The 26,331-nt window shown below is 40.8% G+C and overlaps 1 protein-coding gene across 2 annotated transcripts in view; it reads left to right on the top strand.

The window, feature by feature from the left end:
* ttc12 (tetratricopeptide repeat domain 12) overlaps nucleotides 1-26,331 on the top strand; it is a 42,374-nt gene that overhangs the window by 12,047 nt on the left and 3,996 nt on the right. The window contains exons 4-20 of one of the 2 annotated variants that reach the window (XM_046294916.1): nucleotides 26-103; nucleotides 217-338; nucleotides 440-499; nucleotides 947-1,018; nucleotides 1,409-1,469; nucleotides 2,692-2,880; nucleotides 4,629-4,698; nucleotides 5,039-5,127; nucleotides 5,882-6,050; nucleotides 6,507-6,599; nucleotides 9,462-9,525; nucleotides 9,732-9,866; nucleotides 10,142-10,234; nucleotides 10,579-10,647; nucleotides 18,108-18,209; nucleotides 18,382-18,481; nucleotides 18,722-18,950. In XM_046294916.1, coding sequence (XP_046150872.1) covers nucleotides 26-103; nucleotides 217-338; nucleotides 440-499; nucleotides 947-1,018; nucleotides 1,409-1,469; nucleotides 2,692-2,880; nucleotides 4,629-4,698; nucleotides 5,039-5,127; nucleotides 5,882-6,050; nucleotides 6,507-6,599; nucleotides 9,462-9,525; nucleotides 9,732-9,866; nucleotides 10,142-10,234; nucleotides 10,579-10,647; nucleotides 18,108-18,209; nucleotides 18,382-18,481; nucleotides 18,722-18,950 — 1,795 coding nt within the window. The remainder of the gene's footprint in view (nucleotides 1-25; nucleotides 104-216; nucleotides 339-439; nucleotides 500-946; nucleotides 1,019-1,408; nucleotides 1,470-2,691; nucleotides 2,881-4,628; nucleotides 4,699-5,038; nucleotides 5,128-5,881; nucleotides 6,051-6,506; nucleotides 6,600-9,461; nucleotides 9,526-9,731; nucleotides 9,867-10,141; nucleotides 10,235-10,578; nucleotides 10,648-18,107; nucleotides 18,210-18,381; nucleotides 18,482-18,721; nucleotides 18,951-26,331) is intronic. The other variant, XM_046294917.1, reaches the window with a different exon arrangement.

Here is a 26,331-nt window from a genome sequence, read left to right as displayed (position 1 = left end):
TTTTATATTCTCCTTAATTCTGTAGATCATTTCATGAAAATGATGGAAAGCGATGCAGAGGACAGACATAAAAGGAGACAAAGGAGACAGGAAAAGGCAAACGGTGTGTATGAAGTCATTTCTCTAGCAGGCTCTTGCAATTTCCTAATTAGGGTCGCTCTTAATTCAGCTGTTCTGAACCTGCCACTGTATTTGTATATGTCCTTACTCCCTCAGCCCTTAAAGAAAAGGGGAATGAAGCATACGCCCAGGGAGAATACGAGACTGCCGTGAAGCTTTATAGCGACGGTTTAGACGAGCGACGAGACATGCAGCCGCTGTATACCAACAGAGCACAAGTACTCTCAACTTCATTTCAGCTTCGCTTCACTTTTAGTTAACTTAAAAACAGTATGTTGAATACTATCGGTCCACTTTTCCCCCACTTTTTCCTCTGCAGTCCTATATCAAACTGGAGAAATATAAGGAGGCCATAAGTGACTGTGAGTGGGCTCTGAAGGTAAGGCTGACTAGGAACTTTGGGTCAATCACTAGCTCCCTCATTTTTCATAATGCCATTCCAGGCAGTGCCCTGGTGATCCTGTAGTGTCTTGGGAGCACAGAACATACCGTGCAGTGTAGAGTACAATACAGTGCTCAGTGACTTCAATTAAGTGTAAGTGGTGTGGAGAGGGGAGGAAAGTGGGTTGGAGTACTGTATATACCCCTTAGAATCTGTAATAAAAGCAGTACAAAAAAATCAGTGCTCACCTTTCAGGACAATCTATTTTGAAAAACATACAAACTAACTAGACATTGGGTTTGGCCTAATTCAAGGGAGTACCGTATTTGAAGCTTGAGTAAATGTGGTTTTGGTCCAGTTTTGTGTAATGATGTCCATATTGCAGATGATGTGTTCAGTTGACGTGTCACGTATGATTCTCTTGCTCATATTATTTCATTACAGTGTAATGACAAGTGTGTTAAAGCATATCTTCACATGGGGAAAGCACACCTGGCACTCAAGAATTATAACGAGGTGGGCATTCCATTGCATTTGAACCATATCTAACTGCATTGCAGAGAAAACAGCCTACAACTGTATTCAGTCATTCTGGATGCCTATCTGCTTCGAACCTTATGTTGATCTCCTAAAATGCAGATTTTGCAACTTTTTAAGCTTACCCTTCCTTCAGCAAGTAGAGTCCTGCAAGCGTTCTGCTTAATACAATATTTAAAATACAAAGTGACTGCATTTCTTTCTTTAATGGTCTCAACATTTCTGCTTACTCTCTGTCTGTGTGTATTAGTGAGACCAGAGTCCCGTATATTGATCTATGGCTCTGGTTGAGATTAGTAGAGTGCATCAGCCTATCTCATGACCAAAGGTAGCTGTAGGAAACGTAATTGACAAATTTCTCTTTTACAGTCACGGATGTGCTATCAAAAGATACTGGAAATTGAGCCAGGACGGGAAAAGATGCTCAAAGGTAAGGCAATATAACACGCTGAAAAGTCTTGCAAGTGAAGTCTATTACTCAGATTTGCTCATGGTCCCACTTAAACAAGCTACAACTTATAAAGGCGTTTATAGAGCAATCATAACATCTCAATAAACACTACATAGATGCCTCACAAATCGTTTGTGAACAAACTCAGCAAAGTCATACTATGTAAGGGTTATATATGACCCATGTAATCATAGGTCGAGGATCATCAACTAGATTCAGCTGCAGGTGTAATCATTTTTTTTGCTCAGAAAAGGGTCAAATCAAGGAGAGCCAAATCAAATCTCCACAAGTAGGGGAACCCAAGGACGTAGGCTAACCCACCATCATCAGGGATGTGATGCTTCCTGATTAATCAGAAATTACTGTTTTTTTCTTATGTACACTCCATTCATATACAGTATATCATAGAAACCAACCTAGCCAAAAGCCAAAATTCACTTTTTGTCCTGACTCCCGATCACATCCCACCATCTTGTCACCAAATCATCCCCTCTCGGCAGAGAGGTCTGTTAGGCATCCTCATTTATTTACGCATGATAACAGCCCTGTAACAAGGACAAGCCTACAATGACAACCCAAAGCTGGATGGCACTCATTGTTACCTTGCAAATAAAGCGTTCTTTTTTTTCCCTTTGTGCCATCATTGCCGTTGTCAACTGTGGTGAGCTTATTTTGCTTCATTAAAACAGATGGTCCCAGTAGCGTTTTGTTCTGAGTCGCATGCTCATTTCACTGTTTTGTGTCAATTTAGACGAGGATGGATTCCCAATGAATAATGACACTATCATTTTCGCACGTTTTGAAGCTGTTGTTCGTTGTCGACGTGTGATTATGGAGATGTTATGAATCATCGGAAAAGACGGCAACAACGTTTCTGGAATACCCTCATTAACTTTCCCTAAATGTATTGAAAGTAAGATAATTACTGAATCCGTGCATTTAATTGGTGATCCCTTTAATTCGGTAGGGTTAGGAAACATTCGTATGGCCTCCTTGCAAAGTTGTTTCCATTTCTAATCTGTGGCCCTACTACCTGTTTATCGCATATGATGCTATTTACAGCATATGAATGCATATTATGAGAAACGCGGTGGTCATACTGTCCTACACTCCTTTGATCCACTGCCATTAGGTTACCTCATACTAGGCTCCTCAGAAGCCATCTGTCTCCGAGCCCATGTTTTCTCCTTTCTTCCTCAAGAGTATCTGACCCAAGTGGATTTGGAGGAGGAAAGAGAATGCCAGGAAAGCAACGCGTGGGAGGAGTTTGATAAGGGAGAAGAAAAGGCCACGACAGTGCTCCAACTGTTGAAAAAGCTACAGAGACCCGATCAGTTCCCGTTATACTACTGCGCAGGGCTCAAGCTTCTGTCGCACGCCATTACAGACTGTGAGTACGCTATTGGGAGTTTCCCCATCCCTCCAAATCTTGTGTGAGTGTGAGTGGGTGTGAATGTTATTTTTTCCGCTTCGCTTTCCCCAACCCTCCTCATCCTATCCTGTGGGCCAGAAGGATGCCAACGGATGCTCCTTCAGGTCACGGGAGGACAGCGTTGACAGGTGGACTCCCTGCCTGTGCCATTAAACCCCTTCAACTCATCCAGAACGCCGCAGCCCGTCTGGTGTTCAACCTTCCCAAGTTCTCTCACGTCACCCCGCTCCTCCGTTCTCTCCACTGGCTTCCAGTTGAAGCTCGCATCCGCTACAAGACCATGGTGCTTGCCTACGGAGCTGTGAGGGGAACGGCACCTCAGTACCTCCAGGCTCTGATCAGGCCCTACACCCAAACAAGGGCACTGCGTTCATCCACCTCTGGCCTGCTCGCCTCCCTACCACTGAGGAAGTACAGCTCCCGCTCAGCCCAGTCAAAACTGTTCGCTGCCCTGGCCCCCCAATGGTGGAACAAACTCCCTCACGACGCCAGGACAGCGGAGTCAATCACCACCTTCCGGAGACACCTGAAACCCCACCTCTTTAAGGAATACCTAGGATAGGTTAAGTAATCCCTCTCACCCCACCCCCCTAAGTTTTAGATGCACTATTGTTAAGTGACTGTCCCACTGGATGTCATAAGGTGAATGCACCAATTTGTAAGTCGCTCTGGATAAGAGCGTCTGCTAAATGACTTAAATGTAAATGTAAATGTTTCTCTTATTCATGGTTCTAGTGGTCGACTCCGAAAAAATGCAGTTCATCTACTGTTACTGGAGAAATGTGAAACTCCTAGGAGATCAAATCACTGCACAGACCTAATGTTTGTTGTGGTGGTTATGGTCCATTTGTAATCCTCTGAAAATAACATCCGGAAGGGAAGAACTGACCTGACCCCTCTGCGGTATTGATTTATCTTCATGGTTCATTTTATCACAGTTCAGCAAACTCCCCAATATTGCCCAGCCGAGGCGCGAGGTATGCAGAGGAAAGGACACACGGAAGTGCAATGATAAATATGTGTTTATAATCCAAGCATCCACGTGAGCTGTTCTATTACCAACACCTCAGATTGTGTAGAATGCCGAGGTACAGTACTGGATGATTTATGCAAATTCTGAGTGCACTGGGCCTAAGATGCGCACGTGTTTGCACTATAATGTTACATTTACATGATATCTGTGAACTGCCGGTATCAACTACACCACCAGGGACAATAATCAATGATCAATGGTAGACGACTACCACACATTTCCAGTCTGTGTTTTCACTTCCCTCATATGGATGAATACAACCTGTCAGATGATCTACTGCTTGTAAGACTGACTGTCTTACAATGTCATTCAATGAAAGGGCAAATGTAACATAATTCCCAGTTGAACATCTCTAAGAAGAGTGTAGAAACGGCCTGCCTGACATTACCGGCTCTCTCGCCACCAAATCACCTCAGGGGAGCTCCCCCCCCCCCCCCCCCCCTCGTTCTTCTAGATTTTCTCTGCACACACGCCCGGTCTCACCGTCTTTACGAGGGAAATAGCGGAGGATCTTTGGCTCTGGATGAGTTTTATTTATTCCACTCTCTCCTGCCCTTGACCGCCAGGCATTGTGTTTCTGAAGCCTGGCCACGGGCGCACTGTGATGATGTATGTGGCTCACTGAGGTACGGAGAGGCCTCCCAGTCCTGACGTTATCTGCTCTTCCTAACAGGCACTGGCCAGACGCTGTTCCGATTAAACAATGGCTTCAGTATCATCCAAACCAATGACACCGTAAGAAGGTAAGGGGACCCGAGTGACGCCCCTGACTGACACTGATAGGGATTTAAGGACAGGCCGCAAACCGTGGTCCCAAAAAGGTTTTTCAAACCAAAGAGATGCTGTCTTTAAAAGTTACTCTCTCTCTGTTAGTTGCTAGTTAAATATTGCCAAAATAGAATGAGCTCCTTTAGAGATTTGGATGAACCTGTAATGTGCTTTGCCCCACGCAATGTACTACATGTATGTATAGTAGGTTTGAGACACTAATCACAACTCCCTCATGTGAAATTAGTGAGGGTATTATTAGCTTAAAAATATGCCGTACTCATAAAGAACACAATTTGGTTTCCTTATTTTCAGTTGCCTGTTGCAGAAATCGACAGCGCCATGTGCAGAGGAGCTATGCGTGTCCGTATTGAAATTGTGGAGGGTGATTTGCGATGGAAATGGTTTGTAAGACAAGACATTAGTGTGATATTTCCTCCCACTATTTTTTGCACATAGATTTTTTTTGTCAAGAGAAATTGTGTGAAGAAAATGCATGAAATGCCAAACATCTTCAATTATCCCATTGTTTTCTCATTATTCTGCCTGTCATGCATTTTTGCCAACTCCTTATTAAGTGCCCACTTGTTCTGTAGTCACACAGGCAATGTGTGCTTAAGTGGCAATCTGGGATTGGTACATCCATTATTTATGAATGATATAGCCATTGATTCTTGAAGAATATAATTTATACATGCCTCGTGTCTTGCAGAACCCACAAAATATAAGCTTGTTTTACTCCATTATTTGTCAACATTGTAATTGTAAACACACTTTGTGACTGCTTCATTGTTGTTTGAATCCCGGACTGCCCCTTTTACCACATCAAAATTCATGAACACTTGTAACCAAGAGAAAATAATTGCTCCTTCTCCCAAACGGTGACAAATCAATTATACAGCTATCCAAAACCTGTTGTGCCAATGTCAAAATAGGGGAAATGCATTTGATGTAAAAAATCTGCCAATTAAGGAGGCAAGTGCAATTATATTGTTGCTATTGCATTTAAAGTAGGCCTACAATCATCCCCTGACAAATAGCATTCGAATCGATTGAAAGTGCATGCAATGTGTTATTAAATTCAATCTTTGCCACAACTGTCACTGGAACTGTCCCTGTTGCTGAAGACATTTTTTCTCCTGGGCTGCTTGCTTTCAGATGAAAACCAAAAGATGCTGATGAGATGCCCAGACTCCAAAGAGTACATTGTTGACTTATTAGTATCAGGAATGGCGGCGGTGCGGAAAGAATGCCTGGCGTTTCTGTCTTTGTACTCCCAAACTCCACATGGAAGATGCTTGTCCATTGAGAACCTGAATTTGCACATGTAAGAGATCAGATCCCTGTTGGTAATTGCGTGTTCTGGCTGACAAGAGCCACACACTATTATCAAATCAAACCTACCTGCCTTCTCCTCTTTCCGCTCTTTCAGACAGCAGGTAGAGCCGTCCACTCAGAGTTCAGGGAAATTAAAATATGGGGGGAAAGTATGGTTGTAGGGTCGCAAAATATGTTGTGCTCTATTAACAATAAACATTTCATTTCGGATTTTAACCCTTATGTACTGTGGGAATTGAAAACATGTTGATATTCTATTGCTGTATTTAGTCTCACATCAGACCTGCATTTGCACTTGCTGGTCCCTGTTATTCCGAATATTGTGTCATCCATCTTATTTAATCAGTAAAACAATGATATAGTAAGTTGGATAATTGTCTTGGCTTAAAGAAGTGTTAATGGCGTGTGAAAATGAAATATTTGACTTTCTCACACAACTCTGCAGGTTGGTGGGAAACTTGATGATGTGCATATCCACACAGAGCCACCGGGAAACCACAGCTCTAACTATTTTGGAGAACTTTGCCACAGAAAACCAGTATGTAACACTGTAGCTAATGCAATACATAGTTTTTCGTAACAAAATGGTGGATGCTCTTACTTGAAGGAGGGAAAAACTCAGTCACTGAAATATTCGTTTAAGTTTTTATGTATTTTCTTAGCAGCAGATGTCAGAACAAATGGACACGTTTCAGCGTCAACCTTCGTCAGCGTTTGAAGGACAATGCTATCACAATGATATCACTTCACAGGAAAATATAAATACATATTCTGACCATGACCCACCAGGCTAGGCTATTGTATTGCCATATATCATCGGCGTAAATATTAAAGAGCAGTTTTAATTCACTTGGCTGGACAGTTAGGGGGCTCCAAGCAAATGCAAAGTGAACAGCGGGGTTGACATCCCAATCCATCACCAGGCTCTATCCCACCGTTAATCTCAGTTGAAAGCCCAATGGCCGCTCCATTCCTAAACTCACACTGTCACTTATGAAAATAGAGTCTGCGTCTCTGCATCTCAAGTGGCACCCTTTTCCTGATGTAGTGGTCAAAAGAAGTGCACTAAAAAGGGAATATGGTGTAATTTGGGACTAAGCCACAGAAGGAGAGTCAGAGCCACAGGAATAAAGCCAGAGAGCGTATAGTGGTTGAAATGGGAAGATCACAGTCTATTTGGTTGGACTTGAATGGTGCTGGAAGGGATTACATTTCTAATGTGAGTCTGGAGCCTTTGTCAAGGACTTGCTTTGTGTTAACGTTTCTGAAAACAAGGCTATCACCTACTCTACGCTGCTGTTTGTGTGAGACGTCTCACTGGGCACACACTGGTTGAATCAGCATTGTTTCCACGTCATTTAAATGAAACCAATGTGGAATAGACATTGAATTGACTTCTGTGTCAGCGTTTCCGTTATGAAGATTTGTGACTGGAAAGATTTAAATTTACGGACATTTGAGCAATTTACCGGACATCTATATGCATTCAAATCCGAAAGTAGAAAGAGAGATAATGAAACCTCCGACCTGGTTTAGCCAACGCCATCAATTCATGAGGGATATTGGCCAAATTAGCAACATTTAGACTACTTGACCTTAAAAACAGCCCCCCAAAAATGTCAAAAACACTATTCCTTGTTTTTCGATGTGTAGCATATGCTAAACTTTATAGCCCTGGGCTTTATTGGTTTTTATTTTCCAAAAACAATAAGTGTCCATTTCACGGTTCAGTTTTTGGCAATTTGAGCGCTAAGTGCATCAGAGCATTGCATGCATTTGCGTCCACTGTATGATATTAATATTAGAAAAAATGACATAAAGGAGGAGAAGCCCCAGAGAGATATAGAGATGTGCCGGCAGCATGCTATGACACCGACATGCATTTGTCAGATGGCTACTGTGTCTGCTAGACAGATATAGGCATACAGAAGGAAGCTTATTGTCACGCCCTGACCTTAGTCATCTTTGTTTTCTTTATTATTTTGGTTAGGTCAGGGTGTGACGAGGGTGGTATGTGTGTTTTTGTCTTGTCTAGGGTCCTCTCCTCAAGTTCAACTGTTGGATTCAGTCGGAGCGCTGGTGCACACTGCCTTCATATCATAAGCCGGCACTAGTTAAGCTTAATAATAGCCTCACCACACCAAACCTTCACAAAAGTTTCTACACTTTATTCGGGTAATAACAAAAGTAAATCAAGCCATTATTTATAGGAAAAATAGGAGAAGGCTATTATAATATGGCAAACACAACATTACAGTTGGAACTTAATTTGACCAAAGAAAATGGCTCAACAGAATTAATCAAAAGACTTGGTTTAAAAAGACGAACTGGTTTAAAACATCACAAGAGTTTTGAACACGCTATAGTGCAGCAATTAACCTCTAATGATATTTATTTTACAACGGGCCTTCTTATAACTAATTTACCTTAAACTAAAGATGGAGCACACATTTGAAAAGAAAATTCGAACTTAATTTAGCCAACAAAAATGTCTCAGCAGAATTAAACAAAACACATTTAGTGTATTTAAAGAACTGGTTCAGATTAATAGACCTACAATAATAACAATGATATACAATAATAATAGACTAATGATAAAGCATATGATTATAAATACGAAAATAAATACATTTAAGTTCCAAAATTGCATTCTCTCTGAATAGCGATTTGCACAGTGGCTTGCATTTGGTCGTGCCAACGCTCTTCTCATCTTTGTCCACTACAATATTAAAACTTGTCCACACAAAGAACATTCAGCTTGTAGTTTTTTCACTGTAGGCATACTGTTTATCCTCTAACTTTCGTTTTACTTCAATGAAAAAAGCCTCAATCTTCGCAATCAACAACAGCCTAGGCCAAGGCTCCTCTCTCACTCTCCCTATCTATCCTCAGCACCACACACACATGCTCGCAGAGTGAGAGAATGGTGGAGTGTGAAATTGGGGTGTAAGCCTATGATAGACAGCCTCTCCAGGACAATTTGTTTGGCTTCAGTTCTACAGTTTAATTTAGCGTCTTTTCTTTTTTGGTGGGCCAAAAGCCGTCCATTACTTGCTAACGGTGGGGGGTGTGTGTTGACCTATTAAGTATGCGTGTGCTTGTGTGTGTTATAAAACATTAAGATAATGTCGTCACATACTGTGGTTTGGTACCGCACGTCATGACTCATGAATAATAATATAATATCGATTGTGTTTGTAACCTCCTGAGATCCATTGTCTGTGTCCCATACTGTATGCAGTGTGCAGCCAATTATTTTATTGTTCCTTGTCATGTGGGAACCTATTGTATAGAGTATGCTACATCACTATACAGCATAGGCAAGTGATTTGTAGCATATCTACTGTATATTCTTGAACATTTCATGTTCATCATGGTTAACTCCCTGTTCATGTTACAGATTTTGCTTGCAGTTAAGGGACACGTTTACAACATTGATTGTGCCCCCTTTCGCAAGTCTGCTGGTAAGATATTTGTGCTGGAAGTTAGCTACATCTCATCAAATACTTCATTTGCTCCTGATACTGTAGTTGTTGTAGCCTGGTCCTTAGATCTGTCATGCCAAACATGACTACAACCATATGAGTTGTTAATACAGCAAAAGCTAATCTGCGACCAGACACTGTCAAAATGGGATAATGGGATAATCTTTCTTGTGCTCCACTTGCAGAAAAACATCACCACATTCAACCAGCATAGTTTCCCATCGCTCATATCAACAATAGGCAATATGATTGGAGATGATGCCATCCATAACGAGGTTGCCAACTGTCAGGAGTTTTGGCAGGCCTCTCTAATCGCCATGGTGAATATTGCTCCATATTGTATTTATGACTAGCTTATTTTAAAGGAGCACACAACTTTGTTATTTTCCTAAACTGAACTGGGATGTTTATTTTTCGATTTTATTATTTTTCAATTCTAATGATGACACACTTGCTTTGTCTCTTTCCAATAAAATAAAGGTTTTGAAATGTCACAGACTGAAACTTATAAGCCAGAATAGATAACAATGTACAATGGTAATTTCTCATACCAAATCCAGTGAGTGTTGTATTGCACTGTGGTTCTCTATTACAGAAGTGGTGTACTCACTGTGAATACAGAGAGATCCTTTATCCCCTCCTGGGACTGATGATCAACCTCTCTGGTAATCCCTCCACAGCCATCCAGGTACGATAGAGGCTGTTAGGCTGAGCGTATCCCAAATGGCACCATATTCCCTATATAGTGCACTACTTTTGACCAGGGCCCATGGCACACTAGGGTGCCATTTGGAGTTGGGCAGTGATTGACTAGTCCTTGGCCCACCTATCAGGGTAACACATCAATTTGATGGAAAGAGGGAGGGAAGGAGGTGAATGGAAAAACAAGAACAAAGAGAGCACTGAGAGCTTTTGTTTCAGAACCTTTGGTGTAGTGATAATAATAAGCACCCCTATGAAAAAGTGATATGTACAGTGAACATTCGATTAACCTTTCTCTCTCTCGCTTTCTTTCTCTCCTTTATCTTGCAGGAGCATGCTGTTCCCATCAGTGGAGTATGCTTGGGCTTGCTGAGTGATCCTGACGGGGGCATCATCACAGTGAGTGGTTGCACCACAGGGCCCCGACGCAGCTCTGCTGATGAGACCAAAACCACGGCATCTCTCACGGACACTTCTCTACGGCCCCTCTGGCCTATCATGCTCTAACTATCCATATCGCAAGCATTTTTTCATATGCAAACAAAGATGGAAGAGATGGGTATTTGGAGAGAAACAATACGACACCATGCGTGTTTTATGTATAGCAACTAGTTTTAGATATAAACACAACTCCTGCTTCTTCAGCATGTGTTCCGAAGCATTGAGAAGTTAAGATTAGAACACGTATAAGAAAACATAGCACGGTCTGGTCTGAGCAGTCTCAAGGGGCTAAAAACTATTCAGAACGTATCTCGAACATACAGTGCATTTGGAAAGTATTCAGACCACTTGACTTCTTCCACAGTTTGTTACATTACAGCCGTATTCTAAAATGGATTGTATAAACTGGGTGGGTCGAGCCCTGAATGCTTATTGGCTGACAGCCATGGTATATCAGACCGTATACCACGGGTATGACAAAACACTTATTTTTACTGCTCAAATTATTTTGGAACCAGTTTATAATAGCAGTATGGCACCTCGGGGGTTTGTGATATATGGACAATATTTTTTTTATTTTTTATTTAACCTTTATTTACTTTGGCAAGTCAGTTAACTTCTTGCGTCGAGCCATCCCGGATCCGGGATCATGAATACAGCCTCAAGCTCATTACCATAACGCAACGTTAACTATTCATGAAAATCGCAAATGAAATGAAATAAATATGCTAGCTCTCAAGCTTAGCCTTTTGTTAACAACACTGTCATCTCAGATTTTCAAAAATATGCTTCTCAACCATAGCAAAACAAGCATTTGTGTAGCAGCATTTAGTGTTAGCATAGCATTTAGCGTTAGCATTCAGCAGGCAACATTTTCACAAAAAACAGAAAACCATTCAAATAAAATCATTTACCTTTGAAGAACTTCAGATGTTTTCAATGAGGAGACTCTCAGTTAGATAGCAAATGTTCCGTTTTACCTGAAAGATGATTTGTGTAGGAGAAATCGCTCCATTTTGTGCGTCACGTTTAGCTACTAAAAAAACCTGTATCCGCAAGCTCATTAGCATAACACAACGTTAACTATTCATGAAAATCGCAAATGAAATGAAATCAATATGCTAGCTCTCAAGCTTAGCCTTTTGTTAACAACACTGTCATCTCAGATTTTCAAAAATATGCTTCTCAACCATAGCAAAACTAGCATTTGTGTAACAGTATTGATAGCTATTGATAGCTAGCATTAGCATTTAGCGTTAGCATCAGCAGGCAACATTTTCACAAAAACCAGAAAAACATTCAAATAAAATAATTTACCTTTGAAGAACTTCGGATGTTTTCAATGAGGAGACTCTCAGTTAGATAGCAAATGTTCCGTTTTTCCTGAAATATTATTTGTGCAGGAGAAATCCGTCCGTTTTCTGCGTCATGTTTGGCTACCATAAAAACCAGAAAATTCAGTTGTAAAAACGCCAAACTTTTTCCAAAATAACTCCATAATATCGACTGAAACATGGCAAACGTTGTTTAGAATCAATCCTCAAGGTGTTTTTCTACATATCTCTTCGATGATATATCGTTCCTGGAAGTGTGCTTTCCCCTCTGAATCGCATGGGAAAATGCTTGCAGCTGAGAATTACGCACCAATTTAGACAAAGGACACCGGGCGGACCCCTGGCAAATGTAGTCTCTTATGGCCAATCTTCCAATGATATGCCTACAAATACGTCACAATGCTGCAGATATCTTGGACGAACGGCAGAGAGCATAAGCTCGTTCATGGCACATTCACAGCCATATAAGGAGACGATGGAAAAACAGAGCCTCAACAATTCTGCTCATTTCCTGTTTGAGGTTTCATCTTGGTTTCGCTTGTAGCATGAGTTCTGTGGCACTCACAGATAATATCTTTGCAGTTTTGAAAACGTCATAGTGTTTTCTTTCCAAAGCTGCCAATTATATGCATAGTCGAGCATCTTTTCGTGACAAAACATTGCGGTTAAAACGGGAACGTTTTTTTTTATCCAATAATGAAATAGCGCCCCCATAGCTTCAACAGGTTAAGAACAAATTCAGCCTACCCCAGATGACGCTGGGCTAATTGCGCGGATGTGATGCAGCCTGAATTCGAACCAGAGACTGCAGTGACGCCTCTTGCACTGAGATGGAGTGCCTTAGGCCTCTGCGTCACTCGAGCGCCCAAATATACCACCGCTAAGGGCTGTGTCCAGGCATCTACCCTCGGGCCATATTGCTTAATTAAATTAAAAAATGTTCTTCATAAATCTACACACAATACCCCAAAATAGCAAAGCGAAAACAGGTGTTTAGAAATGTTTGTAAATGTATAAAAAATGTAAAACAGAAATACATATTTATATAGGTTTTCATACCCTTTGCTATGAGACACGAAATTGAGCTCAGGTTCATCCTGTTTCCATTGATCATCCTTGAGATATTTCTACAACTTGATTGGAGTCCACCTGTGGTAAATTAAATTGATTGGACATGATTTGGAAAGGCACACACCTATCTATATAAAGTCCCACAGTTGACAGTGCATGTCAGAGCAAAAACCAAGCCATGAGGTCGAAGTAATTGTCTGTAGAGCTCCAAGACAGAATTATGTCGAGGCACAGATGTGTGGAATGGTACCAAAACATTTCTGCAGTATTGAAAGTCCCGAAGAACACAGTGGCCTGCATCATTCTTAAATGGAAGAACCACCAAGACTCTTCCTTGAGATGGCCGCCCGGCCAAACTGAGCAATCGGGAGAGAAGGGCCTTAGTCAAGGCCAAGAATCCGATGGTCACTCTGACAGAGCTCCTGAGTTCCTCTGTGAAGATGGGAGAACCTTCCAGAAGGTCAACCATCTCTGCAGCACTCCACCAATCAGGCCTTTATGGTAAAGTGGCCAGACGGAAGCCACTCCTCAGTAAAATGCACATGACAGCACACTTGGAGTTTGTCAAAAGGCACCTAAAGGCCTCTCAGACCATGAGAAGCAAGAATCTCTGGTCTGATGAAACCAAGATTGAACTCTTTGGCCTGAATCTAATCGTCCGGTCTGGAGGAAACCTGGCACCATCCCTACGGTTAAGCATGGTTGTGGCAATCTTCAATATAGAAATGCTACCCAAAAAATGTATTGAAACTTGTTACAAATGATGGAGTCACGCATGATTTTGTAAGAGGAAGAAAGTACTTTAAGAATATGTTTTCATTTCGGTCTCCTCCATCACCGCTAACTGAAACTAATTGTATGGATTCTTTTCCTAATAATAATGTAAAATTAACATCTGTACAGAAAGACTCATGTGAAGGCTAAATTACAGAGGAGGAACTTCTTGATGCAATTAAAGCCTTTAAGGCTGGGAAAACTCCAGGGCTGGATGGCATACCAGTGGAAGTATACAAAACTTTTTTTGACCGTTATTAGCATGTTTTAACCACTCCTATATAAATGGTAGATTATCAGACACGCAACAAGAAGGTCTGATATCATTATTACTGAAACAAGACCCAAGTGGCATATATATAGTGGCCTGGGTTTCATAGCTGATTTTGAAAAGGCTTTTATATAAAGTACGACTGGAGTTTATATGTAAATGCCTAGAAATGCCTATATTTTGGGGAATCACTTATAAATAATGGCTACATCTCAGAAAGTTTTAAACTATCTAGAGGATTGGAACAAGGTTGTCCACTATCGGCATATCTATTTATTATTGCCATCGAAATGTTGGGCTGTTAAAATTATATCAAACAATAACATTAAGGGATTAGAAATCCGTGACTTAAAAACTAAGGTGTCATTGTACGCTGATGATTCATGTTTTCTTTTAAAATCACAATTAGAATCTCCACACGGCCTCATGGAGGATCTAGATACTTTTGCTATCCTCTCTGGATTAAAACCAAATTATAATAAGTGTTACAAATGATATTACGTATTGGATCACTAAAAAATACTAATTTTACATTACTGTGTATTTGACCAATTAAATGGTCTGACGGAGATGTGGACATACTCAGTATACAAATCCCAAAAGAAAGAAATGATCTCACTCCAATACATTTTTATAGAACGTTAGCGAAAATAGATAAGATGTTGCTAACATGGAAAGGAAAATACCTGTATATTTGTGGAAAAATCACCCTGATTAACTCTTTAGTCATTTAGTCACTTTACCTATTTGCTTATGGTTTTGCCTACACCGAGTGACCTGCTTTTAAAATTATATGATCACTGGTTCTCTAGTAAATTGGTAGGAACATCCTATGTTCAAGAATGGCCTTTTTCCCTTTATTCAGATTACACCTGCTCACTTTTGGTTGTTTGAAAAGGAAATAATCTCCAAAATATCGTTATTTTTTTAAACAAGCCTTAGGAAGTTGGTTGCAATTTCAGTTTAATCCACCTGCAAAGACAGAACAAATAATACAACAAATATTGCAGTTAAACTCAAATATACTAATTGATAAAAAACAACATATTTTTCGAAGAAATGTTTTAAAAAAGTATAATTTTTGTGAATGATATCATATATAGGACTGGTGGAGTTACAGTGGAGCAAAACGGTATTTAGTCAGCCACCAATTGTGCAAGTTCTCCCACTTAAAAAGATGAGAGAGGCCTGTAATTTTCATCATAGGTACACTTCAACTATGACAGACAAAATGAGATTATTTTTTTTAAAATCACATTGTAGGATTTTTAATAAATGTATTTGCAAATTATGGTGGAAAATATGTATTTGGTCAATAACAAAAGTTTATCTCAATGCTTTGTTATATACCCTTTGTTGGCAATGACAGAGGTCAAACGTTTTCTGTAAGTCTTCACAAGGTTTTCACACACTGTTGCTGGTATTTTGTCCCATTTCTAAGAATAGAAAGGTTCAGTACTTTTGTGAAGCATCACAGCACAGTTGAAAAATATATGGCAAATAGAAATCCAAAATGGATGATGTTGAGAGATAGATGGGAGAGGTAGAATGGAGCTGAAGGGTGGGACTAATTACAAGATAACCAATGTAAAACAAACAGTCCTTTAAAATGTGTATAGGTTCAGATATTTTGTGAAATAGCACAGTTACAAATAGATGGACATCAGGGATGGACATCAGAAATAGAGGAAGGACTAAAAACAAACAAAATATAACTATTGTAAAATAGATTGTGTCTGTAAAATGTGTATAAGATGTATAAACTGAAGGTAGAAGCCTAAGTGTTACAGTTTATTAGTTTACTCCAATTGATGGTAAGGTTTGCGGGGAATAATACTGTTGATTTATTTTTTTTATTTTTTTTAACTCATTAGGAATTTAGGATGCCTCGGAAGAAGTTGTTTAACGAGTTGCCATCTCCCAAATTAAACTCATTAATCATTACCTCATATCATTCTCATTCTGAACAGTCGTAAGCTTCTTGGATCTGCGAGAACCCCAACCGTGAGTATTATTTACTAGCTAACTAAATTATTACACAGAATAACATACACAGTTACATGAGACAAAGGTCCCTAGTGGACTGACAAGATATGGCGGCTTATTACACAGAAATAGAGAATGTGGTAGGGAAAATAGAGAGAGAAAAAGGGGACATTTATCGTGGATACATTCTAGGACTGTCCTCACATTAATCATATACCTTGCGCACGAACCGCCGCCCATTTGGAAGAAAAATAAATCATGTATTTACGCGTTGAATACCGTTCGTTCATCGTTTATCTCAGTCGGAACCAATCACTCTTGGAAAGTTGTTTCAGTGAGCTTTTCCTGTGGGCTAATTGTACATGCTCTGATTGTCCACCAGAGGTCACAATGTCCTTCTTAGTTGTCTCCAATGGGCTGTTTCCTAAGAACAGCTACTTAGCCGTACCAGTGATTGTCTGAGAGGGGAGTTTTCTTCTCCTCTTCCTCGGGTAGATAGTCAAAGTTCCAAAACCACTTTACACGCACAGCTGCAGACCGACAGTGTCCTGGTCTGGTAAGTTCATTTTCTTCACCTCGTGTCTTTCTGGTCTAATATGTTAATTCCTAGCCAGTCCTTTTATGCACTCTGGTCAAAAAGGGCGGTTCCATCACACTGACACGCTTTTCTGACATCACTCGGGGCGTGGCTACTTAATGTGCAAAGGACATCAAAAAATGTATCTCATTAGAAATCACATTCCTATCTTAACAAAAAAAGAGTTGTTTTCACATCAGATTGGATGAAAACTAAAATGGCTAAAGGGGGTTTCCTTTTAATAACATCATAAAATTACAAACAATATGACATTAATTTTCTACATCTACCCACTGACCATTTCCCACATTCGGGTGTGAGAAATATTGTTCCAAAGTTCACTTTTTGGACGTTAGAGTTTTGGGCTGGCGAAAATCTTCTGGAGACAAAGGTATTCCTTTGGTTAATACAAAGGAGCCAAGAGAGTCCTTTGCTGCATACAATTTACAACCGGGCATGAGGTGTCACAAAACCCCGACATCAATCCCTCCTCCCCTCTGCGGGTGAGAGGGGTCTGATAGAAGTTGGATCCATTGAAAACCTGATCTTTGGATCCTCACAGGAGAGTCATGACAGCACACAGCCAAGACAATGCAGGAGTGGCTTCAGGACATGTCTCTGAATGTCCTTGAGTGGCCTAGCCAGAGCCAGACTTGAATCTGATCGAACATCTCCGGAGAGACCTGAAAATAGCTCTCCAGCAACGCTCCCCCATCCAACTTGACAGAGCTTGAGAGGATCTGCAGAGAAGAATGGAAACTCCCCAAATACAGGTGTGCCAAGCTTGTAGCATCATACCCAAAGAAGACTCAAGGAAGTAATGGCTGCCAAACAAAGTACTGAGTAAAGAGTCTGAATAATTATGTAAATGTGATTGTTTTTTGCAAAAATGTCTAAAAACCTGTTTTTGCTTTGTCATTATTGGGTATTGTGTGTATGTTGACGAGAGAAAAAACATTTAAAAACAATGTAATCAATTTTAGAATAAGGCTGTAACGTAGCAAAATGTGGAAAAATTCAAGGGGTCTTAATACTTTCCAAATGCACTGTACATTCCTAAGATGATCTCTCTCTCTCTCTCTCTCTCTCTCTCTCTCTCTCTCTCTCTCTCTCTCTCTCTCTCTCTCTCTCTCTCTCTCTCTCTCTCTCTCTCTCTCTCTCTCTCTCTCTCTCTCTCTCTCTCTCTCTCTCTCTCTCTCTCTCTCTCTCTCTCTCTCTCTCTCTCTCTCTCTCTCTCTCTCTGTGTGTGTGTGTGACATTCAGTGTGACATTAAGGATCTCTCTCTCCGGGTCAGTAAATGTGACAGAATATCAGCAACAGGTGTTGATGAATGCTCTGTTTCTTTCCCCACTCACTCTCTTTCTTTTCCCACTGACTGAATATTGTTCTTTCTCTTGGCCTCAGAGAGCCACAGGTTTGCTGAGTAAAGTGCTCCCACAGTCCCCCGCTGCTACTGAAGACGCCGTGCAGAGAGGAATCGTGAGGACAATTCGGAGGCTACTGAAAGTAATGCCAAGCATAATTTATTGCCTTTTTTATAATATTTCTTTTAGGTGATCACTGCCACAGCTTCTTGATAAAATAATAATGTTGTGTTATGTGTTATATGGACTGATATAATGTATTCTATATACTGTATATGGTGTGAGAGAAATTATCGTTTTATCTTGCCATGCAGGGATCAGGGAAGACCACCACTAAATATTTGATCAAGACCCTCACAGTGTGCACGGCTATCAGTCAAACGGCTCAGGAGGAGTGGGTGAAATGTGATAATCGTAAGATACATGTATGATGGATTGGTCTTGGTTTTTGAACTAGTGTGTTATGTGAAAGCTGATAAATAACAAAAACAGATATTGTATTATAAAATGTGTCCTCACACAGGCGTGTGCGTGTTGGTTTGTGTGTATGAGCACGTCTGTTTTTATTTTGTTTGTTGTGCCTGTGTGTGTGTGCTTTTGTCTGTGAGTGTACGTGATTACATTGGGCAACTTTTATTTTGTCCAACTCATCAGGACTTCACACCCTGAGGAGGCTCCTGGGTCCCAGCAGTGAGGAGGCAGTGGCAGGGAACGCTGCCCTGTGCCTGGGCCACTGCCTGGGGGTGCGGGGGGCAGCCAGTAGCCTCCTGGGAACCGACACTGTCCTGCTCCTGCTCCGCCTTGCTGCGGGCGACGCCAAGAGAAGTGCTGTGCAGCAAAATTCTGCCATCGCTCTGGGGAAGCTGTGTAAAGCAGAGCCCAGGTAAATGCTATGTTAATTAATCACACGTGCACGTATGCTTACACACACACGCACCCATACACACACACACACATACACATACACATGCAGGCACATGCACCCACACACACACTCCTCAACATCTCAGCTCTTACACTGGCATAACGCAGTTATTTATATTTGAGAACTTTCCTACTTTCCTAAAAAAAAAAAAATGTATTTTTTTACTCCAAACATTTAGGAGACACCCAAAAGTACTCGTAACATTTTGAATGCTTAGCAGGACAGGAACGTGGTCCAATTCACGCACTTATGAAGAGAACATCACTGGTCATCCCTACTGCCTCTGACCTGGCGGACTTACTAAACACAAATGCTTTGTTTGTAAATGATGTCTGCGTGTTGTGCTGTGCCTCTGGCTATCAGTACATTTTTTTAAATAAAACAATTGTGCTATCTGGTTTGCTTAATATAAGCCATTTGAAATTATTTATACTTTTACATTTGATACTTAAGTATATTTAAAACCAAATACTTTTAGACTTTTACTCAAGTAGTATTCACTGGGTGAGTTTCACTTTTATTTTAAGGTATTAAGGTACTTTTATATTAAGGTATATTTTCTTTTACTTAAGTATGGCAATTGAGTACTTTTTCCGCCACTGAGATTATAGACTACCGATCGCTGTCCATCAAATCAACGTTTATAGTTCCAATAGTGCAGTATTACCTAGCAATACAAAATAATACACACATAATTCCAAAATTAAGAAATATCAGAATGAGCAATGTCAGTGTCCGGAATATACAGTACTAGTCACAAGGTTGGACACACCTACTCATTCAAGGGTTTTTCTTTATTTTCACTATTTTCAACATTGTAGAATAATTGTGAAGACATCACAAAATGAAATAACACATATGGAATCATGTAGTAACCAAAAAAGTGTTAAACAAATCAAAATATATTTTATAATTGAAATCCTTCAAAATAGCCACCCTTTTACCTTCATGACAGCTTTGCACACTCTTGGCATTCTCTCAACCAGCTTCACCTGGAATGATTTACAAAAGTCTTGAAGGAGTTCCTACATATGCTCAGCACTTGTTGGCTGCTTTTCCTTCACTCTGCGGTCCAACTCATCCCAGACCATCTCAATTGGGCTGAGGTCGGGCAATTGTGGAAGCCAGGTCATCTGATGCAGCACTCCATCACTCTCATTATTGGTCAAATAGCCCTTACACAGCCTGGAGGTGTGTTGGGTCATTGTCCTTTTTGAAAAACAAATTATAGTCCCACTAAGCGCAAACCAGATGGGATTGAGTATCGCTGCAGAATGCTGTGGTAGCCATGCTGGTGTGTGCCTTGAATTCTAAATAAATCACTGACAATATCACCAGCAATGCACCCCCACACCATCACACCTCCTCCTCCATGCTTCATGGTGGGAACTACACATGCGTAGATCATCTGTTCACCTACTCTACATCTCACAAAGACACAGAGGTTGGAACCAGAAATCTCTCATTTGGACTCATCAGACCAAAGGACATATTCCACCAGTCTAATGTCCATTGCTTGTGTTTCTTGGCCCAAGCAAGTTTCTTTTTCTTATTGGTGTCCTTTTGTAGTGGTTTCTTTGCAGCAATTCAACCATGAAGGCCTGATTCACGCAGTCTCCTCTGCAATTTCTAAGCCTGTTAACTCTAATGAACTAATCCTCTGTATTTTCTGCATTGACTGAACTTCATGTCTTAAAGTAATGATGGACTGTTGCTTCTCTTTGCTTATTTGAGCTGTTCTTGCCATAATATGGACTTGGTATTTTACCAAATATGGCTATATTCTGTATACCACCCCTACCTTGTCATAACACAACTGTTTGGCTCAAACACATTAAGGAGGAAAGAAATTCCACAAATGTAATTTTAACAAGGCACACCTGTCAATTGTAATGCATTCCAGATGACTATCTCATGAAGCTGGTTGAGAGAATGCCAAAGTGTGCAAAGCTGTCATCAAGGCAAAGGGTGACTACTTTGAAGAATCTAAAATATTTTTGTGCCACACTTTTTTGGTTACTACATGGTGCTATTTCATAGTTTTGATGTCTTCACTATTATTCTACAATGTAGAAAATAGTAAAAATAAAGACAAACCCTTGAATGAGGAGGTGTGCTTCCAAAATTTTTAATGGTACTGCATGTATAATGGTTTTTATAGACAGTATGGACATATTCATAGAGAACGTGTTTACAGCATTGATCAGTGTTCAATGACTCTTATGTAAATAGGGCAGCAGTCTAAGGATCAGGGCAGAGTACTGGGTGTAGGCTGGTTAGGGGTGACTGTTTAACAGTCTGATGACCTGGAGAGAGAAGCTGTTGTCTTTGGTTCCCAGATTTGATGCACCTGTACTGTCTCTGTCTTCTAGCGGGGTGGACAGGCCATAGCTCGGGTGACTGAGGTCTTTGATGGTCTTCTTGGCCTATCTTTGCCCCCGGGTGCTGTAGATGTCCTGGAGGGTAGGCAGTGTGCCCCCAGTGATGTGTTGGGCTGACCTTAGCACCCTCTGGAGAGCACTGAGGATGCGGGCGGTGCAGCTGCCCTACCAGGTGGTGATACAGCCCAGAATGTTCTTGATGGTGGGTGCATCTGTAGAAGTCTTAGGGGCCAAGCTGTATTTCTTCAGCCTCCGGAGGTTGAAGAGGTGCTATTTTGCCTTCTTCACCATGCTGTCGGTGTGGAGGGACCATTTCAGGTCCTCGGTGATGTGCACGCCAAGGAACTTGAATCTTTTGACCCTCTCAACTGGGGGAATGCTCTCTCTGCTTTCTCCAATAGTCCACGATCAGCTCAGTCATTTTGTTGACGTTGAGGGAGAGGTTATTTTCCTGGCACCACTCCACCATGGCTCTCACCTTCTCGCTGTAGGCTGTCTAGTTGTTGTTGGTAATCAGTCCTATCACTTTTGTGTTGTCAGCAAACTTGATGATTGAGTTGGCAATGTGAGTGGCCAATCAATCATGAGTCAGGAAGTCTAGGACCCAGCTGCACAGGGCGAGGTTCAGACCCAGGGCCCTGAGCTTAGTGATGCGCAATGAACAGCATTCTCACATAGGTATTTATTTTGTCCAGGTGGGATAGGGCAGTGTGCAGTGCAATGGCGATTGCGTCGTCCATGGGTCTGTTGGGGTGGTATGCAAATTGTAGTGGGTCTAGGGTGTCGGGTAAAGTGGAGGTGATATGATCCTTAACTAGCCTCTCAAAGCACTTCATTTTGTTCAGTTACTTTTGCTTTCTTGGGTACAGGAACAATGGTGGACATCTTGAAGCAAGTGGGGACAACAGACTGGGATATGGAGAGATTGAATATGTCCGTAAACACTCCAGCCAGCTGGTCTGCACATGGTCTAAGGATGCGGCTTGGGATGCCGCCTGGGCCGGCAGCCTTGCGAGGGTTAACGCCTAAATGACTTACTCACGTCGGCCATGGAGAATGAGAGCACACAGTCCTCGTGAGAAGCAGTTTGATGTTGTTTTCCTCAAAGCAGGCAAAGAATTTGTTTTGCTTGTCTGGCTGGCTTTTCCTTTATAATCAGTGATTGTTTGGAGTCCCTGCCACATATGTCATGTCTGAGATGTTGAACTGCGACTCCACTTTGTACCTTGAATGTCGTTTTGCCTCTTTGCCTTACGGAGGTCATAGCTGGTCTGTTTGCACACGTCCATGTTCCCAGTCGCCTTGCTATGGTTAAATGCAGTGGTTTGCGCTTTCAGTTTTGCGCAAGTGTTGCCATCTATCCACGTTTTTTAGCTTGGATAAGTTCTAATCGAACAAAGTCACTGAGGCCGTGTATACGTCGGTACTATTTCCCGGAACATTTCCCAGTCCGCGTAATCAAAACAATCTTGAAGGACATATTCCAATTGGTCAGACCAACGTTGAATAATCCTTACCACAGGTGCTTCCTGCTTAAATTTTTGCCTATGTTTGGAGAAGAGCAGAATGGAGGTGTGATATGATTTGCCGAAGGGAGTGTAGGGGAGGGCCTTGTAGTCGTCCCGGAAGGGAGAGTAGCAATGATCCAGAGTCCCCGATGTTCGTGTAGCACAATAGATGTGTTGATAGAATTTCTGTAGCATTTTCCTCAGATTTCCTTTATTAATCCATGGTGCTGAAATTGTGAAATGTCTACGCGGCTGCCTAACGAATCGATGATAGGCTTTCTGTGGTGCCATGGCACGTCGCCATTGCTTTGCTTTAGCTAATTTATAAATGTTTATTGGGAGGCCAATTGGCCGTCATTTTGTCATGTTAAGTCTAACATTTCACAAAGTTATACACACAAAGCTATGCTGCCATTTAGACAGCTGGCTGGCAGGAATAATGTAATTACTTGTAATTAAAGTTGGACATTCAAACATTGACGATTGTAAAATACATTTTTGATGCAACAGCATACTAATCAGCTACACTACCAAAATATTTTTGGGAATATACTTTCCTGTATAGCTTATCTCCCGGCTGGGATAGAAAGTTGTTGTGCGTAAAACCAGTCTATTAATCCCAAATTATAGTTCACCCTCAAAACACTTGCTTACTAGGGATTGTTTAATTATGCAGTATTTCCTACTATCTACAGCTAGGCTATTTACAGTATGTAGCTCCTAATGAACTGCTGTTTATAAACCTTTATAAAAATGACACATCAAATAGCCTAACAATGAGGAAAAAAGTCGTCGGCTTTAGGATAAATTCAGCCATTATTTATTGTTGAACTCAACAGGTTTCAAGGTAAGTTAAATCAAGTCTAATGAAATCTTCTCTGGTCTCCTGAAGTCCTCCTTCCTGCTTTTCTGTTTTTGTGCTTGTCTCTTTCTTTTTTTCTATCTTGAGTCCTATAGTAGCTACAGTATGCGACAGCATCGCCTTGCGTTTTTCTGTGGGCAAATGTTTTCATCACAGCCTGTAGGTCCAGGTTGCCTGGACTGCCTATACTGAGTATTGCCAACCAAGACAGTCATTACTGAGACATTGTGCATTATATGTCCATTGCGCTGCACACATTTGAAACTTAGTCTTGAATGATGCATGATAAGATACACAATTCAAATGCAAGTTCACCAGTCGCAATCTGCTTTTTTTTTGTTCAAGCCCTCCCTGTAACTGTCACTTCTGTCGCTTCTGCGGAGAAATGTACATTAGAAATGTACATAAAACCCCATGCCATTACACACAAATATGTAACCTTCATTTCGACATATAGGCTACTTGCCTAACTGTTACTCTCTTAAGATACTATGCAAGGTGTTGACATACGTATGGGATTAAGAACAACATTGTAGCGAATTCAAAAGGGCACCACGAAAGGGACTGGTGCATGCAACTCCATTTCTCTTCGCGTTCAGTAATGGAAACAAGAGAGTGAACTTCATTCGGTGTCCTGACAATGCACCATGGCCGTTAGAATGGTATTGCTTTGGGGATACCGTGTGTGTGTGTGTGTGTGTGTGTGTGTGTGTGTGTGTGTGTGTGTGTGTGTGTGTGTGTGTGTGTGTGTGTGTGTGTGTGTGTGTGTGTGTGTGTGTGTGTGTGTGTGTGTGTGTGTGTGTGTGCGTGCCTGTGCAGTACAGTCACGCCTGTTAAATATGTATTTACTCATAACATGATGCAGCCATCACCATGCTTGAAGAGTAGTACCCCCCCTCCATACACACACAGCTCACCCATCTCTACCTATGTATTTAACCATCCAAGTCAGTGTGGTTCCTCCCTCTGAAAAGAACCTATCTCTGGCGCAACCTCTTCCAAGTCCTAATACTTATAATAATATGGGGTGTATGTGCTAAAAGAACGAGGATTTTCTTGTTACTAAAGCCAATTCTAAGGTATAGTTTCACCAGGTCATCTAATTAAGGTATTTTAACGGTGGCGCACACAGCAACAGGGAGCCATTCTCAAAATAAAATGTTGGGTTTATTCTCAAAATATTGTCCCTTTATTCTCGAGATATTGCCACTTTAGTTTCGAAATATTGTCACTTTATTCACGCTATTTTATTTAGACTATATTCTCAGGATATTTCAGGTTTTTAAAGTACTATCCGTGCCTCCCCCACAAAAAATCCAAGTATTCTTTTTTTTTAAATTCACTTTGCCCTAATACTCTTACGTACAGGTAGTGTGTCAACCTCTGGCTCATTTTTTATGCTGTTCTGTTCTCGTTTGCCTGGAAATACTGTGTGGAAATAAGGGAGTAAGTATCCCGTAAAAGTTATTTGTAATAAATATAATTTATTTAGGATAACATTTTATACAGAACTCTTATCTTATTTGAAACACAATTGTAAAACATAACTTAATACTGAATTTAAAATGGATTCAATTGAGATTTTGTGGCACTGGCCTACACACAATACCTCATTATGTTTTTAGAAATGCTTCCAAAATGCATTAAAAATGAAAAGCTGAAATGTGAATTGAGTCATGTATTCAACCCCTTTCTTATTTTTATTTTTTTAAACCTTTATTTAACTCAGCAAGTCAGTTAAGAACAAATTCTTATTTACAATGACGGCCTACCTGGGGAACAGTGGGTTAACTGCCTTGTTCAGGGGCAGAGCAACAGATTTGTACCTTGTCCGCTCAGGGATTCGATTCAGCAACCTTTCGTTTACTGGCTATACGATCTAACCTTATGGCAAGCCTAATAAGTTCAGGAGTAAAAATGTGCTTAACAAGTCACATAATAATGTGCATGTACTCACTTTGTATGCAATAATAGTGTTTAACATGACTTTTTAATTACTATCTCATCTCTGTACCCCACACATACAATTATATGTAAGGTCCCTCATTCGAGCAGGGAATTTGAAACACAGATTCAACAACGAAGACAAGAGAGGTTTTCCAATGCCTCACAAAGAAGGGTACTTATTGGGGATTAAAAAAAGCAGACATTGAATATCCCTTTGAGCATGGTGTGTCACGCCCTGATCTGTTTTTCACCTGTCCTTGTATTTTGTCTCCACCACCCTCCAGGTGTCACCCATCTTCCCCATTATCCACTGTGTATTTACAGTGGGGCAAAAAAAGTATTTAGTCAGCCACTAATTGTGCAAGTTCTCCCACTTAAAAAGATGAGAGAGGCCTGTAATTTCCATCATAGGTACACTTCAACTATGACAGACAAAATGAGGAAATTAGGATTTTTTATGAATTTATTAGCAACATATGGTGGAAAATAAGTATTTGGTCAATAAAAAAAGTTTATATCAATACTTTGTTACATATCCTTTGTTGGCAATGACAGAGGTCAAACGTTCTCTGTAAGTCTTCACAAGGTTTTCACACACTGTTGCTGGTATTTTGGCCCATTCTAGAGCAGTGATGTTTTGG

This window comes from Oncorhynchus gorbuscha, linkage group LG13, assembly GCF_021184085.1.
Source record: "Oncorhynchus gorbuscha isolate QuinsamMale2020 ecotype Even-year linkage group LG13, OgorEven_v1.0, whole genome shotgun sequence".
NCBI lineage: Eukaryota > Metazoa > Chordata > Actinopteri > Salmoniformes > Salmonidae > Oncorhynchus > Oncorhynchus gorbuscha.
Note: the sequence above shows the minus strand (reverse complement) of the source record. Positions and strands in the feature narration are given on the sequence as shown.